The following is an 18319-nucleotide window of genomic DNA, read 5'->3' as shown; positions in this document are numbered from 1 at the left end:
GTTCAGTTCAGTTCAGTTGTAAGGAAACGTTTATTCCAAGGTTGACAAAGATTTAGTGCCAGCACAAAGTTCAAGATCCAACTAAAGAGCTGCATATGCATGAACACAGTTTAATTGTAAATGGTAAATGGTGCATTTATATAGCGCCTTTATCCAAGGCGCTTTACATAGATTGTGCATTACATTCACCCATTGTTGGTAAGTGGCCATGGTACTGTATGAGCAAGAGAATCAACTGGAAACATAACACACTCGGCAAACGCTATCATGAACCCCTACATCATGCTCATGCATCATTCTTTTAAACCACACGACGCGTTGATTATCCCAGTATATCCCTTGATTGAATAAAGGCTTAACCTTTATGTTATATTTTATTTCTTATTATTTCTTTAACCCATTTAGGCCTGAGGCCGATTCTAAAAACGCCTCTAAATCCTGACCTAAGGTTTCTGAAAAACTTCAAATATTTATATAGCAGCATCAAAATCTTTACATTTTTGAATACTGTACATACTGTACAGAACCCCAAAATGGGTTCCCGGCCTGAGGGGGTAAAACACCAAAAGGGGTTCCCGCCCAGAATGGGTTAAACTTAAGAGGAAATACATTGTCAATTAAAATGGTATCCATTCGGAGCATAATCCGCATATTGTTTTAGTGTGCCCGCATGGATGGTTGTCCATCACATAATGTAAATGAAGTGAAACGGCAAATGTATGCCTCGGGCATCAAACATACCACCTACCTGCACTTGCAGTGACAGCTGGCGCCAGGCGTAATCGTTGCTCTGATTCTGCCGGGTGAAATCATCACTGTAGCTGTGCGAGTGGACGATGCTGGGCTGCACCAGGCTGCTCTGTGACCGTAGCGCCGACAGGTCCTCGCTGCGGGAGAAGGCGCTGTTGCCAAAGGCCTGCGCGTAGCCCTGTCACAATTTCAAATACCGTAATCACCCAATCACCCCCACGGTTATTTGAGATAATAATTTGAGATAATCGCACTTAGTTTGCATAATGGTTTCAATGTTCATACAGTACATTTTCAAACGTTTGACAAAAATAGCAGAGAAAGCAGATCTACAAGCTTAATTTCCGCTATATTTGACAGTATATTATTAAATGTGACAGTCATTTCTTTGTGCACTTTGTGATAATGAAGCATGTACTCATTATGTTCCAACGTTCCAAAAATGGCATATGCAAAGGCTCAATTAAGTCATTTTTGAGCGGTGCCTCCGCTCCATTACGCAGCTATGTGTGTCTGTATGAATGTATGTCCGAGCACGAAAAGTTGCAACACAGTAACTCTGTCACTTCTCGACCGTTTCGGATACAGGAAGGCTCGCTGGAACCGGGCCGCCCCACTGGGCGTGCTTTTAGATAGTTTTATGTAGAGTAGACATAGCACTATGTATAGTGTATACTCATAGTTTCATTGTACATATATTCTACTGTTAGATGGATATTAGGTTCTTAGCTTACTTATGATTCTTGATGACTAACTACCCCCACACGGAGTTGCACCACTCACTTCACATGGGTGTGACTTTTATGTATTTAATGACATTTAATGATTTTCTATGCATTTGATGTATTACCATGTGTTGTTCTTGCTTACTGTAAGTAGCTCTGGATTAAGTGCTAAATGCCTAAATTGTAAATTGTACCTGCGTGTAGTCGTTGTGGTGGCCGTTCTCGGGCTCCGGGGCGAGCAGCAGAGGAGGGGGAGCAGGAGACTGACCCGGGGAGTTCTGCGCGGCCAGATGGAACAGGGGGTTCTGGAAGGACAGCGGGTAGTGCATGGCCGCCGCCGCCTGCTGCTGCTGCTGGGAGAGCGACTCGGTCGGGCCTCCTATGTGTCCCATCTGGCTCCTATGGGCCCCGCTGCCCCCCGTGCCCGGGGCGGACATATGCCCGCTTCCCATGCGAAGTGGGCCGCCGCCGCCGCCTCCGCCCTGCAGGTTGCCGAAGCTGTGGCCCAGGCCGGCGATGGAGGCCTGCGAGGAGGCCAGCATGTCCCCCACGGAGTTGAGGTTGGAGATGCTGTTCATCCGGGAGTCCTGGAGGTCCATCATGGAGACACTTTTGTTAACACTGTGGATCTTGGAGGGAAAAGATAAAAGGTCATATTTATTGTAACAGTGCAGTCATGCGTTTCTGCTTTGAAATTGTATGTAAAAATGTTACCCCAAAAAAAAGAAAAAAGTTAGAAAAAAAAGTTTAAAAAATGTAGAGCTTTATTTCATTTTTGGCACCAAAACTGGGTCATGAGAGATGCTCTGACAGGGTTGTGGGAACGAAGACAAATGACCCATTCAGACAAAGTTACAGTACCTTTGGGTCAGGCTCAGTGATGTCTGAGCTGCTTGTGCAGTATGCAGGGCTGGATCGAGCCAAGGGCGGCCGGGTCACATAGAACACTTCTCTCGATGAGCGGAGGTCTCGCTCCGGTTGGCGCCTCATGTTGAGATGAGAGGAGAGGGCTTCCACAGCGGATACCCCCGTTGTGGGGGAGGGCAGGCGGGAGATGTCTATAGAGCTGCAGAAACAGAACCAAAGGAATCACACGTTAGATTCTTGCACGAAAATCAATGGTGAATGGCAATTTATACTTACAGTATGAGTATAAAGTATGTAGTGGTTGCACGCTGGTGTCGTGCACCAAAAATAGCCGATCCACAAGCTCACAATGTGTCTCTGCGCGATGCATTTTGAGCTTGTAGCTCGGCTAATTTCAGCATTTCACCGGTGCACGACCAAATATAACTCATGCTTTACGATGTTCACTGTTGGGACCACATGTAGCTTTTATGGGCTTATATAGAATCCTGTTATCCTTCCTAAGTCTCTCAAATAGGGCCTGCACTGTTTTCTGCCATATTCCAGAATAGAAATTTGAAGGGGATTTGACATGCCACTCATTAATTTCATCACAAAGGGTGATATTTGTGCAACTCAATAAGAGGGGCTATTATACAAAGGAACACACCACATTAAGTAGAAATCCCATCACCTGTTTAAGTCACGCATCATAAGGTTTTGGAAATCTGACGACATCAGGCGATTGAAAGACGGCCGGGAGAAGAATCGATCCTTCTGTCTTTCTGGCTGGTGATTGGCTGGCGTGTGGAGCTGAGGGTTTCTCAGGGCTACGCTGATATCGTTCAGTAACCGTGGCAGAGGTCCAAGTTTCAGAATGGCATCCTGAAGGAGGTTTGAACAACATTATGCGCCAGTGAGTTTAACAGAATCATTTTACAGACCACATTTTTTATTCTAATCCAGAGTTACACTTTCCATCATAAGCCCTCCTAGGGAGATGGCCCTGGAGTGTTGCCAATTAGCATAAGCTACAATATTGGATGGTTGTTAATTCAGTGTTAATGACATGTGAATGTGTAACTGTCCATATCAAATAAACTATACTACTACAGTACATGAATACATTGGACAAAACGTGTGGGTGAGAGGGACTTTTATTCTGAGTGTGAGCCTATCTGTATCCCCGTTTTTACCCAGAAATTCAGATGAACGGAGAGGCAGAGGAATGGGGGGAGCTACCTGTGTTGTGCTGGCTATACTGCGAGCCCGCAAACCCTGCCTCCCCGAGTCACCGTTTTCTCTGTCACCCCACACATACACTCGTCACGGCCAGGAGGACAGCGCTGCCCGGCTATGCTCCGTGGTGGTTTTGCGATCTGAGCTCTCATTGCAACTATTCTAATGTATACTATAGCCAGCACATTTTGAATAGAAGGCAGCATGCACGACTCCATCTCGTCTCACTCACTTTAATCATTTTACCGGGTGCACGGTCAGACACGACATTTTACACAGAGAAGAAATCGGCCGAATCGGCCGAAGCCTTCGTCAGCGTTGTATACAACGCTGACGAAGGCTTCGGCCACAACGCGTTCATTGTGTGCTGCTTGTCTGCAGCACGCCATATACCTAACCTACCTATGGTAAAATAAATAAGTGCCTTAAAAGCTATTGCCGTGAGTGCTAGATTTCTTCTGTGTACTATAGCCAGCACAACATAACAACTTAGACCAATCACATTGCCTGAAGCGAGTCTCGGTGACTGAGTTAAAACAGAGAGAAGGGCTGGGGAGAGCGGTGGTCTGCTGTTCACCGTGGCTCAGTGACATCATGTTGTAGTTTTCGGTGATAGCGGTGGTCTGGTCACTTTATCACCGAAAACTGGACTATGAATAGGCCTTTAGTCCCGCTCCCGCCCGATCCAGTTGGATTTCTGACCATTCCTACCAGCGCCCACAATGGTATCATTTCTGAGCACTTGTGATTCCTTTCTGACCACCGGGCCGCTCCTGCCGCTTAGACCTGCATAATCCTGCAATATTACCGTCCAGTCCAGCATAATCCTGCAATATTTCCATTGGGACGGAAAGATATTGCAAACGGAGAGAGAGAGACAGAGAGATGGCCATTATAGCACCACAGACAGCGGCACGCTGGGCTTACAGTTTGACAGTAGGTCATTAATAAATAATTTATAAATAACCTACTGTCAAGCAGTAAGCCTCGATTAAATAATGCATGTACACGTCCCTGTCAGCAAGCACGTTTCAAAATGACTGTGCTACAGTACAACTGCTTTATTCCAGATGTAGTGTGTCCGCAAGAAAAACCCTGCAGGTTTTCTTTTGATCACCCATTCCCGTCGGCAACTATTAAAAAAAAAAAAAAAAAGCCAGCTCCGGCGAGATTTACGTTTTAATATCATCTCACAAATACTCAGCCTTCTATTAGAGGTCAAATCCTGTTTCTTTAGTGGCTTTTTTTCCCCTTTTTTACAATTTCACTTACCTTGCTGAGCTGGCCCATGACTTCCCAGAGTAAGCTGTGGAGCATGGACAACTCTCTGCCCAGATCAATGTAGCCCTCGAACCCGCCTGCATTGCCCCCTGTCTCCATGTTGGAAATCTCATAGAGGAACTGCTGCATGGAGCCCCACTCCATCTCCAGAAACTCATTCATGAAATATAGGTATTCCTCCTTAGGTCCAAATCTATAGAGGTGGATAAATGACAAAGACAGGTAAGTCATGGAAATAAAGAGAGGACAGAAACATAATTTTTTTTAAGTTTCAGTGTGTGGGATTAGGAGTTAGGGACGGTACTAAACTAGAACCAATAAATACACTTTTTCATGGACCTTCAAATATTTGGCCACGGATGCCCTTCTGAAAATGTTTTCTGCCAGGGACCTTAACTTAATAGGGAATCCTTAATATAAAAAGTCCACACACTGTAACTTTGTAAAGCTCCCAGTCAAGGCTTTATTATAGAAATAACGTTTTGACAGAGTCTTAATCAGAATGTTGAAGAAAATGTATTTTTTATTGCGACTGTAGGTCGCAGTTAACTATTTTTTTCCCAGGTACGGAGGTCGACGCTAGGTGGCGTCATATTCCAGGTCCGTATATATATATATATACGTACCCCAACGCCCCACCCTTCCAACTATGGGATTGCAAATATAATCATAGTGCAAACCAGTTGAAAGGAGGATTTTCAAACCTCCATAAATCCGACTCCAGGATCGCTGTCCTTGGTGGATTTTCTGCCATCCACATTTCGGATTTAATTTGTGCCTTTGTACCGTGACGCTGCCGCCATGTAAAAGCTTCTACGAAAGGTTAACAGTGTGTGCTTGTTCCAATGTGTAGCGAGTGGATGTAGCGAGTGTGTGGGGGGTGGGGTGGGGGGGCAAACTCCGTCTTTTAAAGTGAACGTGTATGCTGGCACTGGGAACTGGGGTTAACTATGGAATCGTGCGTTTTTCGTCACTCAAAATCCCCATACACAGGGAGTCCCCCATATATTGTGCCCAGGTCTCGACATCATCAATGTCCCCATATATGGTCTCAAGCCTCAAACCCTGACATCTCCATATATGGAGCTGACCTGTTCTGACATTCTACTGTATATGTTGATTCATCCTCTTCGATGTCTCCCTTAACATAACATGCGCAGCCGAGTTAAAGTGTCATACTCATAATCCAGAGTATCTTTTCATGCTGCACAATAAATATGGTCAGCTTTCAATACCATAACTAGTAATGGATTGCCTTCTTTAAAAGGTCAAGTGAAACAAACATTTAAAAATAGCACTACTGAAGCACAATATAGCTATATATATTTGCTTTTAACATGATGATGATAACAGCCTCTAGGAGCAATAAACACATACAAACAAACATATGCAGCTCTGTTCACTGTCCACTCTGTACTGCGTGTACATAGCTTTTCTTATTGTGTTTGAAAATCTAGTCAAACAATAAATGTAGATTTGATGCTATTAATGCATATTCTTATACAGTACTTGATTGGCATCTCTTCTCTATTTTCATTTGTGATTTAAAACAAGCAATAATCATCATAATCATTATTAATGACTCATCTACAGTAATCTGCTCTAAACAAATTGTCATAACAGTCTATCATATCTCAGGAGAAAATGGTATCTTGACAACTGCATAGTGTTGGTTGAGGTACTGTATGCACTCCATCAATTAATTATTTCTGAACCTTGTCTGTACATCTCGGGGTGCCAATACATATTTAATTATTATAAATTGGATTGTCCATATAAAAATATTTATTTGCAAAAAAAATGGCACTTCCCAGTGCTATTCACTTTGGACCTGACAATATATGTTTTAGTCTATGACGCGGTAGCAGTCTGAAATGTGAGTTTGCTGTCACTGAATTCCAAGAATAATGTCAGTCCCCAACATACCATAGGTTCAAGTCATGCAAATCAAAGAAAAAAAATGCATCCAGTAGAATATATTTAGAACGCTATAGCTGCCATAACGGTGGGAAAAGAAGGTAGTGACTCACTTGCTGAAGTTGGCCAGGTTCTGAATCACCTTGGCTATAAGTGTGAGTGTGCGAGAGGTACGTTCAGCAGGGTACTCCTGGGTGAGGTTAAAGAGGGAAGGGGACATAATTGCGGGGCACATAAAGCGAAGAAAGAGGGAAGAACTGATGAGGCTGTCAGCAAGGTCTTCCCTCCCCCGTTCAGCACATCTGGCTCTCCATGAGGCAAAAACCTCCTTTAACTCCCGAGGAAATATGCTGGGGAGAAAAAATAAATGAAAATAAGATTGCCCTTTATTTTATTTATCATCGTTATCAAATATTCAGCACAAAATGGATTCATTCATAACTCTGGGGCTTGGAGACTGGTACAAGCCCCAGAGTACAGTACAGTACAATTTCTAAATACACCGTAAATGATTCCCACCCTATCGGTATGCAACTCAGATGCGGGCTTAAGTGTTTCACGGTGCTCAAGCACGCTTCTCTTGGCATGTCACTGTGGCAGTGATTTTACTTAATTCAAATATCATTTTTTCTTTTTTTCTGGATAACCCTCCCTACTATAGAGTGTGCTGACCATATAAGGAGTTCCTCCCTGTCCCCAGTGAGCCCCTGGGGTCAAAAACCCTAGTTTCAGTTTTGGTGGCGGGTGGCAAAGCCTTCATCCAATCAGGATGAGAGGGGCCTTCCTCCAATCATGATCGACTGGGGGCGGGCCTTGGTGCACATGCTGTTGGCCTGTTGCACTTCCCCCCACTGTAGAGCGTGCATGTGCACATTTTGTTACCGGGGCGGACTGGGTGGTTTTCCAAATCACTGAATGCTCCTTTAAGTGTTGTAAACTAAGTCATGTCTCTCTCCATCTCCCTCCCCAACCGGGCAAGGCAAAAAGCAGCCAGGTTCTGTTCAAGATTTCTTCCTGTTAAAGTAAAGAGTACGTACTGTATGTCCATAGGGATTTGTGGGTCTCTCTAAAATACTTGTTTCGTGTGACACTGTTCTATGACAAAGTAAAGCATCAATTTACATATTTATTGTCGCTGTATAAATATATTTATCTGAAATTGACTTGAAGTTGCTATCCAATGCAACATGCTTCTTGGTGGCTAGTGATCTGGTTGGTTGTTCAGGCACAGCCTGGCAGGCTAACGAGCCTCCAAGTTGCACCTTAACCCATTTTGGACTGAGGCTGATTCTATAAACGCTTTCTAAATCCTGACCTAAGTTTCCTGCCTGTTCCACGAAACTTGGATTAACTAATCCAGGATTTAGGCCAAAACCAGGCTTTTTAAATCCTGGTCTTTACAGCCTGGTTTATTCCGTTCCACTAAAGCCAAGAGAGGCTTAGAATGGGCGGATTTAGCGAGCCAGGATCATAAAGCCTGGCTGAATAGACAGCCTGGCTTTTTGTCTCTAGACCCATTTGGTGGAACACAGATTTACTGATCCTTCTTCTTCATGGGGTATTATGGCAGTTTGCATCCTTAATAGTTGCATTACTGCCCCCTTCTGTATATCTCTGTATCTTTACTAATCTATTCAAGACTTACTGATACAAGGACTTAAGCTTCTAAAATAAATACTGCTACTGTAATTAATGAGAGAACATACTCTCAATAGTGGATAGACTGAATGATTAACTACCCCAAAAATATAGTTTACATTTTACCACTACTATAGTCTATTAACTTAAAACAGAATTCTTAATATTTGGCCATAACTCCCTCCTCTGAGGGAGCTACCTTTGGGGAAGGGGGTTGTTGTCCAGACAGGGGCCAGATTGGTGAACTGTGGGTCATGGGTTCAATAGTGGGTGAAACGTTACAATGGTAATATGTTGTAAAACAATGAGTAATGGTAATATTTAGTGATTTTCACTTTTACAAAAAAAATATAATATAATATAATAATTCTTCTTAACCGTGCACTTGCACGACAGCAAACCTATTCTGGGAACATTCACCAAAAGCAGCTGATCTACAAGCTCACAAGCTGGTTCTTTGATTTTATATAGTGCTTAAATTAGTCCTTTAATGCAGACCGATAAAAATAAGGCAACATAAACCCATAATAATTGAATAAGTGTGGAAAACATCATTGGTTTGTGATCAGTTTGACTGCTTAATGAACAGTAAAGACATCAGGATTAGGTTAAACCTGGCTGTTAGCCTGGTCCGGAGCAGGCTAAGTCCAAAGCATTAGTTTCCATGGTAACTAATGTAGCATCACTTTCATGAAACCGAATCAAGCCTCAACATATCCAGGTTAACTGGTTAAATGAATCTGGCAAGATTAACCAGCTTTCATGAAACCGGTTAATCGCTGATCCAGGATATATTAAGCCAGGATATGTTAAATCCCGGCTTAATCTCTAATCCAAGTTCCGTGGAACGGGCCCCTGTAATTTTTTAATACTGTACATACTGTACAGAATGCCAAGAGGGGTTCCCGTCCAGAAGGGTAGGGTTACAAAAAGGGGTTCCCGCCTATAATGGGAGGCAACTTCACCCTACAACTAGTTCATACTACCAGTAATTGTGATAGTTGATATACTGAGTAAATGTATACAGTGATATTGGCCAAATATCATATGGCTTACATTTTTGAGGGGCATTAACCCCTCCTATGCACAGCTTTGTGTGTGTGTCCGTAGCACGGAATGTGATGATTTGATTGGCTGATGTATTATGATAAGAGCGCCCCTCACTTCATCACATGAGTGTGATTGTTACAGTATGAATCAACAAAATAAGCACTGGAATGTGCAACAAAAGAATCACATCATCAGTCTGTGCTCAGCCAATAAAATCATCACATTCCGTGGCGCACGCGCGCACGCACGCGCACACGCACACGCACGCACACGCACACGCACACGCACACACACACACACGAGGGGCTAGTGCCCCTAAAAAAAAACATTTATTGCCAAATTATGTCTATAAAATATGTTTTGACCAGGAAAGATTGCACTTTATTGTGAAGATCATTTCAAAGATTAGCCTGATTGAGACCCCATCTATGGTGCAACACACCAGGATTTACCACAAAACAAATGCACAATTTGCTGTATGGCTGTAATCGTAATACTGACCACAGAGAGTTGATGACCTTGCAGAGTGCCAGCTCACAACACATGCGGAGATTGGCTTGATGGTCTGCAAGGACTGAGGGGGGGACACGCATGGGGTCCACCTCACAATTCTCCTCAGACTCATATAAGGCTCGAATGAAGTCACCTGTAAGATGAACACGTTATCATTATTGTGATTTATTATTACTATTGCTTCATGCAATCAAGATGCAACACCCATTTTGGGCGGGAACCCCTTTTGGTGTTAGCATTATGTTATGCTTTAGCTATTGAAAAATAGCAGATCTACAAGCTCATAGCGCGCCACTGAGTGGCGCGCTACGAGCTTGTAGGTCTGCTATTTTTGAAAAATCGAAGAACGACTGACATAGAAACATAGCTTTTTCAGAAACCTGTCAGGATGTAGAAGACATTTTTAGAATCTGATCTCAGGCCTAAATGGGTTAAGACCTGAGGGCGATTCTGCAAATGCCTTCTAAATCAGTAGTTCTCAAACTTTTACAAAAGTAAAATTTGGCTGTGGACCCCCCCCCCCCCCCCCCCCCATCGGAAAATGTTTTGTCCAATGTAAAGATATTTCATATTATATATTACAGTTCAGTCATTTTTTCCCACCTAATATTGAACCAGTTCAGAGTTTTTCCACTGGAAAGGAATTGGTTCAAAACCCTAAAAGTTGGTTTGGAACTGGAACCAAAAAATGGCCACCGGTTCCGTGAAAGCACCAAGGTTCCAAGAATCTAAAACAAAACCAGTTATTTTGGTGGAAAAGGGGCCAAAGACAATCGCAGTCCCGCCCCCTACCAGGGCCCAGGAAATGATTATCTGTTCATTTTCCTCATAGACATTTCAGAAACTATTTATTTAAAGACGTTTACGCCGCAGACAAAGCCAACTCTTGTCGTGACAAATCATGACAACAAACACAATTTTTCGGGCCAAACAAAGAATTAGAAAGTAGAAAAAAACGGCAGGTTACAACACTTTTGTTGTTGTTTTTCTTCTATGTAATTATTTGTTTGGTCCAAAATATTGTGTGTGTTGTCATGATTTGTCACGACTCGAGTTGGCTTCGTACGACGCTTAAAAGGTCTTTAAATAAATACTTTTTGAAATGTCTATGGGAAAAATGCATTGTGATTCATTTCCTGGGCCTGGCGTCGTCATGAAAGGGGGCGGGACTGCGACGCTCTATAGGTAAGCACCACCCATTCCTCCAATCTTCCACCCCTAGACCAGTTTGTGTCCACATGGTGACAGATTAGAAATCTGCGGTGAAAATACTACATTACACAGTGTTTTACCTACGGCATCCTTGAGGTATCTGTGACCTATCAATTTGAGGTACTCTTCGACAGCCTTAGTTGCAAGGGTGTTCTCCCGAAAGATCATATGCTCCCGGTCCATGTATCGGTCAACCTCACTCATCGCCATATCAGACAGGAACTCCTGAAAAGAGATCGGTCACAAGAAAGTCACAATATAATAATAATAATTAAAAAAAACAAAAAAAACACACAATGTATAGATAGTCACAGAGGTGAATGGGTGTCAATGCAGGTCTGGGACAGATTCAAACTCATCATCATTTCATGGTATACAGCTTGACACAAGTGAATGTAGTCTTGGACAGAATTATTACAACCTATGATTATTTAAGTGTGGCAAATATATACTACCGTATTTTACATTATATTATCCCAAAGAAAGTTATTGTTCAATTGTCATTTTATTTTGTTATCATTTGCTTGGGGAATACATTGGGGGGAATTTGTTAATATAATTTAGTTACATTAATTTACCATTGCATGTATGTTTTTGGATGACACTATAAGCGAAAGGGCCATTTACATGTAGCACTTTCTGTGCAGCATGAAAATAAAATAAAAAATCTTCCTATAGATAAGTAATTATTTATTCTTCAGATCCCACCGATTATTGCAATGGGATCTAGGACATTCCCAACAGTGCATTCACGCCAAAATAAAGGTTAAACACTGATGCTGGTTTTGCCCCATGTTGCGGTTCTCTGATTCTTTCACCATCAGCATCACTTAGGCCTATGTACAGCATATAGGATAACCACTTAATTTTGTATGATTTTGGCTTTCTTTGTGATACTTTCTCTGACGTGAAACAGCATGATATTCTACTATTTTTGGTGCACTAATGTTGGATCAGAAGAACACTTCACACCATCTAGTTCTTGAGACTGGTGCGTACGAAAGGGACATCAATCTGTGTATACAATATTGCAATGATTCTGTGTTGATTTGCCTGACGAGGGTCCAGCACTGAAATGTGCATATGATACATATATCATTGCAAATTAGACAGTGTGCAGGACTAGTTGTTTGCAACAAGAATTATGGATAAAAAAAATGGGGGGGGGGGGGGGGAGTTGGGGTTCAAATTAGAATAGAGAGGAACATGAATAAGATAAAGTTAAAAAATAAACATGTTACATGTTTTTGACCACTGCCACCGACCTCACCTTGGTCTTCCCTGTGCTTTGCAGGATGTGCACCAGGGCAAACGCTACCTCCTCTTTGCTTTTGACGCTGAGCAGTGGCTCCAGGACGGCGCACAGTGTTCGGTAGTTGTTGGTGGTGTACTCCGCAAACTCCTTGTACAGCTCCATTGGGAGGATGTTCATCGTCTGATAGCGGGACTTGACACGGAGCGAGGCATTGATTACTTTGCCACTCCCGACGCCGCCACTCTTGGCCAAGACACTGGACTGTATGACGGGATACCACTGCTCTACAAACTGTCTGCCGGTGATGCTGGAGATGGGGATGCTCACCAGGCCAAGGTATGTGCTCTTTTCCTTGATTGGGAAAAAAATAATAAAATAGAATCACTACAGGTTCAAGTACACAGTTAGATGTTATAGCAGTAGGTTTATTAGATGACAACGTATCGGTCTAAACGACCTTCATCAGGAAGGTCGTTTAGACCGAAACATTGTCATCTAATAAAACTACTGCTCTATAAGTGAAAGACAGTGTGCGGGACCCTTTTCTTCTCATGATTCACATTTGGTTGCAGGCTCCGACGCACCTGTCCTTGCACAAGTGCACAAGGCCTTTTCGTTACAGAGCTTGTAGATGAGCCATTTTCAGTACTTGTCTTACTTGAAGTATAATTACCTCTGTCGGGTAGAAACCTCATGTCCAGAAATTTAACTTTTCACGATTCAAATTCAAAACTAACAGAAGTAGCAGATCGACAAGCTCGAAATGCGTCGCTTCGTACACACCGCATTCCGAGCTTGTGGATGTACTACTTTTGACACTGTAATATGATCAAGTATAGGACGTTCATTTACGAAAAGTTAGAATATGCAGTTGAGATGTTTCTGCCCGACAGCGACGAAAATGTCCCCAATTCTTTTTTCTTTTTCTTTTTTTACAAATCGAACCCTTGCATAATAATAATAATAATATACATGGAGAAGTGCTACAGTATATTGTAAGATATGGGCACTGGTTTGCTGTGGTCATAAGCATGAGACCAAAGGCAAGAGTCACTGATACAGCACACCAGTGCCAATATCACATGGTACAGCACCACCGCTTATTAGGGATGCACCGATAATATTGGCCACATTCTCAGATTATCAGTATCGGACGATATTTGCTGATATCGGACATTAACCGATGGCAGTAGCCGATATTTATCTGTTGTTGATAAGCATCGAATTTGTGCTGGCTATGTTGGTTATTGTTATAGGGAAGTAGGGTTGGGTTCCCCTGTGTGTGTGTGTGTGTGTGTGTGTGTGTGTGTGTGTGTGTGTGTGTGTGTGTGTGTGTGTGTGGGATGATTGGAGGAGGAGGAGTGCCAGTAGCAGACGCAGCCTCTCCGGATTGGTGCCCCGTGGATGGCTCCAGCTTTAAAAGGATGTCAGTTAGCCGGGGACAGATATGTACTGTAGCGTTATGTTTGGATTTTTTGTAACCCCCTGCCCTGAAGAAAAATAAAATAAATTATGGGAAAGTATACTGTTTGGACGGTGGTTCTTCGAGCTGGGAAGGTCAGTTAGTCCCAGGACTTTGGGACTAAATTACTCTCTTTTGTGTATTATTTTGCTAGTAATTACACAATTGAATTATTAATATTCATGATAGAAACAAAAAACTACTTTGTAATGTAAATAAAGTGAATATTGGCGCTCATTACAATGCCTCTATGCCAACTACAAATTGAAATCTTACAATAAAGAATGTTTTAAATTAAAGTGCCTTACGTAACAGTACAACTTATTTCACTACAGTACAGTATAGCAAGTCATTTTGCACATATCTTGTGCAATATGGCACAGTAGACAAGAGTGTCATGGATAAATGGAAAGTTAAGTGTAGAATGAATAGACTTAATGTACCTTGCGTCTTTTTTTGTCCGTTTCTTTGTAGAGGTGCAAACGAAGGCTACGGATTGTCGGCAAGTTGTTGAACTCAAAGTGCTCTCCCCAGAACACGGTGTCTGTGCGGGGCTTGCTGGTGGTGCGTGCGTACAGCATGTCATCCAGACACAGCTCACAATAGTACCGTTTCTTCGTCGGAAGGTCCCGAGCTTCAATGATCCACAGCTTGAGCACATTCTCCACTCTTCTGCTGTTATCCTATAAAAAAAAGTCATATTATAAATGGTGTCACTTCCCCACTAAATACTTTTCGTTTCTCTCTTGAGATGAGAGAAAGTTTGGCCTCAATTCAGATGTTTTTTTTTTAGTTCACCCGTTTAGTTCCACTCTCTTTTCAACCACTTACGGGTCTTACTATACCTTGTTCGGTTTGACCGCTCGCTGCAAATTCTCGATCCATTTGTCCCTCTCTGAAGCTGAACGACAAGCAAAGCATTTTGTCCCTGAATTAGTTGTCACCTGCAGACACAAAGCACACACTATAAATGGTAAATGGTGCATTTATATAGCACCTTTATCCAAGGCGCTTTACATAGATTGTGCATTACATTCACTCATTCACACACACATTCATACACCGATTGCGGCGGAAGCCATGCAAGGTACCAACCAGCACATCGGGAGCAATTTGGGGTTCAGTGTCTTTCCCAAGGACACTTCGACATGTAGACAGGAGGAGCCGGGATTCGAACCGCCGACCCATGGATCATTGGACGACCTGCTCTACCTCCTGAGCCACAGCCGCCCCTATTATCCCCGTCAGGCAGAAACCTTGTAGGCCTACATCCATATTTAATTATTTTGTCTTCTTTTTTTAGTTTTACAAATTATTGTTAGTTTTTTTATTTATTGTTCTATACCGTTGCTGCGCAAATGTATCAAAAGCCCAAAATGCATTTTGATTGCCTGAAGATCAAACTTTTGGATACAGGAGTAAGTCTGTCTGAGGGTTTTATAAACATTTAACCAATGAAAAGTACTAAGAGCTTGTGACAAAATAAATTCAAGGTTTACGATAGCGATGATAAAAAAAGTACACAGAATTTGAGGGACATGCCCATATTTATTTTAAATTAAACGCACACTAAATGCAAGTGGCGGGTGGGGTATGATAAACACTCTGAAAACTCCTGCATAGATCCACTTTGAGCAAGGCACTCATAATTCCCAACGGTCACGGTGGAGCTGCATAATTACTAAGAGTATAATGCTAATGTTTTAATAGGCAGCTCCCAGGTGTATGTACAGTACACGGTCAAATCTGGTGTGTAAATTGAAGTGTGTTATATTTGACCCTTAACGGTCGGGTCCATTACATCACTCTCAGAGTCAAATGAACACTCTGGATTTCACTGTGCATGTTCTCTTCCAGAAAGTACACCCTTTGGGCGACGCTGTAATTAAGCATGTACCGTAAATACAGATCCTATGCAGAATTTGTAATGTCTGGAGACAACTTCATATCCCATAATGATTCTGCATTACCTTCCGGGATCTAAGAAGGGCGCACACACGCACGCACACACACACACACACACACACACACACACACACACACACACACACACACACACACACACACACACACACACACACACACACACACACACACACACACACACACACACACACACACACACACACACACACACACACACACACACACACACACACACACACACACACACACACACACACACACGCGGGGGGGGGGGGGGGGGGGGGGGCAGACTAAATGACTAATTATTACGGGGGGGGGGGGGGCAGACTAAATGACTAATTATTACGGGCAGCTACATAACGTGTGTTTGTGGGTGAAGGGGAATGCTGGCGGAGGTGGTTACATGGTGCGTGGTTGACCTCTAACCCCTTGCATTGAACAGACAACATGATCCCGTAGGCTGGATTTGTTATGGTGGTGTTTTATTATTCAAGAGAAAAGCTCAAAAACGGAGGCATGGGCCTGGTTTATGGTGTAGACTAGAGTGTAGACCCAGGCTAGTATGGGCCTGCATATCCATGTCCATGTGTTCGATTGAACTTGTTCTCAACATGGGCTACGGGCCCAGAGATAACATTTTATAAAATGGGAGTCATGGCCTAATGCTTATCAAACTTAACCCGACTACGCCAGATGGAAGCAGCTCTGCAGCCCAATCGCTGAAGATTTCAAGCTACTAGGCAGATGATTGGATGGGACCGTCTGTTTATCACCTGGGGCGTGCTAACTCGAACCAATCATATTGACGTCTACATGACCTATAGTAGCCAACAGGAGAGTAAGCACTAACCCCGCAAACGAAAAAGTGTTAACGAACGCCTGATAGCATTAGGTTTAACATTCAAAACACAATAAAACCTCACTATCGTGTCAGATGTGTAAGTCATGCCTTCGCTTGTTTTCAAGAATAGAAGAAGATTTTCCAGTTTTAAGGAGCTGGGAAATACAATTTCAACAGGCGCTTCTCGATGCCGTCACACCCGGTCTCGCCAAGATCCCGCCCGTATATGCCACTGATTGGTTTGACCGATTCCACTGATGGCCAATCCCCCCCTAAAGGTGTCTAAATGTTCCTCTATAGCGAAGGCAGCAGATCACATGGTGCTGCCATTTTATCCCTTTTCCTCAGCCCTGTTCTCATTCACAGCTCTGACATCCACAGCCACGGCTCTGCAATGCACAATCACAGCCACAGCAAAACTGCCTTCGACCAGCCAGCCGTGTGTGTGTGTGTGCGCGTGCGTGCATGTGTGCGCGTGCGTGCGTGCGTGCGTGCGTGCGCGTGCGTGCGTGCGTGCGCTTGTGCCCATAACATAATGGATTCACAACTATTGGCGTTTGTAATATTGGTGGATAGCCTATATAAAATTGTCAGACACAAATAATAAAAGGTAGAAAGACACAGGGCTCAGGAGAATCGATCAGGCTGTTGACTGACGGTGTGACTGAGTCTAGTCTTCTTTGTCGTGTCCTATGGTTTTCTCTCATCTCATTTTTCTCTCTCTGCGGACTGCACCCCGGGCCAATGTAATAATTGGATGGATTGGTTAACATTTAAGACGATGTTAAAATATAAGTTCAAAACCTCAAAGCAGTACTCCTGTCCCAGTATGCTGGAATGGACAGGTTTGATTATGGCATCTTCGTCCAGGACTAGGTCTAAAGCTTCTGCCGCACTGCTGGGGGAGAGCAGAGACTCATGGGAGTGAGATTCTTTGAAGCTCTGCATCAGGCGTGTCCTGGGAAGACACAGGGAGAGCTTTATGTAAGATCAATTCTCTGCAATTGTTACACTCGCAATGCAAATTCTATGAGACCAAGCTTTACTATTTTCTTTGTAATTGTACTGTATTAAACCCATTAAGAGGTCGATTAAAAAAATAAACAGTTTTCTGAAACCCCCCCCCCCCCAAAAAAAAAACAATATATATATATATATATATATATATATATATATATATATATATATAGTTCCAGGGACCCCCAGAAGAAATGAATTGAGTTCAAATATATATTTGCACACATTCTCACGTTTTTTAAAAGATCTAAAATGACCTAGGCTCATTCCCAGTTTTGATGGGTTAAACACAAATGTTACCATTTGATGTACTGCACCAAAGTTAGCTTATATCTAATTTCCATCTGCAGTCACTTTGGCAGAAAACAATTAAAATAGCACAACAGATAAAAGAAAAAAACATGCAATACAAAGTTACACTTACACAATACACACACCCACACACTGTCAGCTAAAATTACAAATGCAACAGGCATGATTATATGCATTAAGAAGTCCATGAGATCAAATGTAGTCAAGGTTACAGTGTTGAGTGGCTTTTAGCAGACTTTTTAGTTTGTTTTTAATTAGTACTGATGCCAAGTCTTGTCAGGTAAGGCATTCCAGTTGTGGCTTTCACAGTGAAAACGTACTGCCTGAGTGCAACT

The 18319-nt window shown here is 42.8% G+C and overlaps 1 protein-coding gene across 5 annotated transcripts in view; it reads right to left on the bottom strand.

Annotated features, from left to right (window-relative positions):
- Positions 1 to 18319, bottom strand: part of LOC306938778 (ras/Rap GTPase-activating protein SynGAP-like) — a 66170-nt gene that overhangs the window by 12183 nt on the left and 35668 nt on the right. For 3 of the 5 annotated variants that reach the window (XM_079523086.1, XM_079523085.1, XM_079523084.1), the window contains exons 4-15: positions 17460 to 17613; positions 14734 to 14832; positions 14332 to 14571; positions 12442 to 12777; positions 11252 to 11396; positions 9948 to 10092; positions 6872 to 7108; positions 4833 to 5034; positions 3016 to 3206; positions 2337 to 2541; positions 1670 to 2104; positions 749 to 928 (exon numbers count right to left, since the gene is read on the bottom strand). In XM_079523086.1, the coding sequence (XP_079379212.1) occupies positions 749 to 928; positions 1670 to 2104; positions 2337 to 2541; positions 3016 to 3206; positions 4833 to 5034; positions 6872 to 7108; positions 9948 to 10092; positions 11252 to 11396; positions 12442 to 12777; positions 14332 to 14571; positions 14734 to 14832; positions 17460 to 17613 (2569 nt within the window). The remainder of the gene's footprint in view (positions 1 to 748; positions 929 to 1669; positions 2105 to 2336; positions 2542 to 3015; positions 3207 to 4832; positions 5035 to 6871; positions 7109 to 9947; positions 10093 to 11251; positions 11397 to 12441; positions 12778 to 14331; positions 14572 to 14733; positions 14833 to 17459; positions 17614 to 18319) is intronic. The other 2 variants (XM_079523088.1, XM_079523087.1) reach the window with 1 other exon arrangement.

Source organism: Electrona antarctica (assembly GCF_951216825.1).
Source record: "Electrona antarctica genome assembly, chromosome: 15".
Lineage (NCBI taxonomy): Eukaryota > Metazoa > Chordata > Actinopteri > Myctophiformes > Myctophidae > Electrona > Electrona antarctica.
Note: the sequence above shows the minus strand (reverse complement) of the source record. Positions and strands in the feature narration are given on the sequence as shown.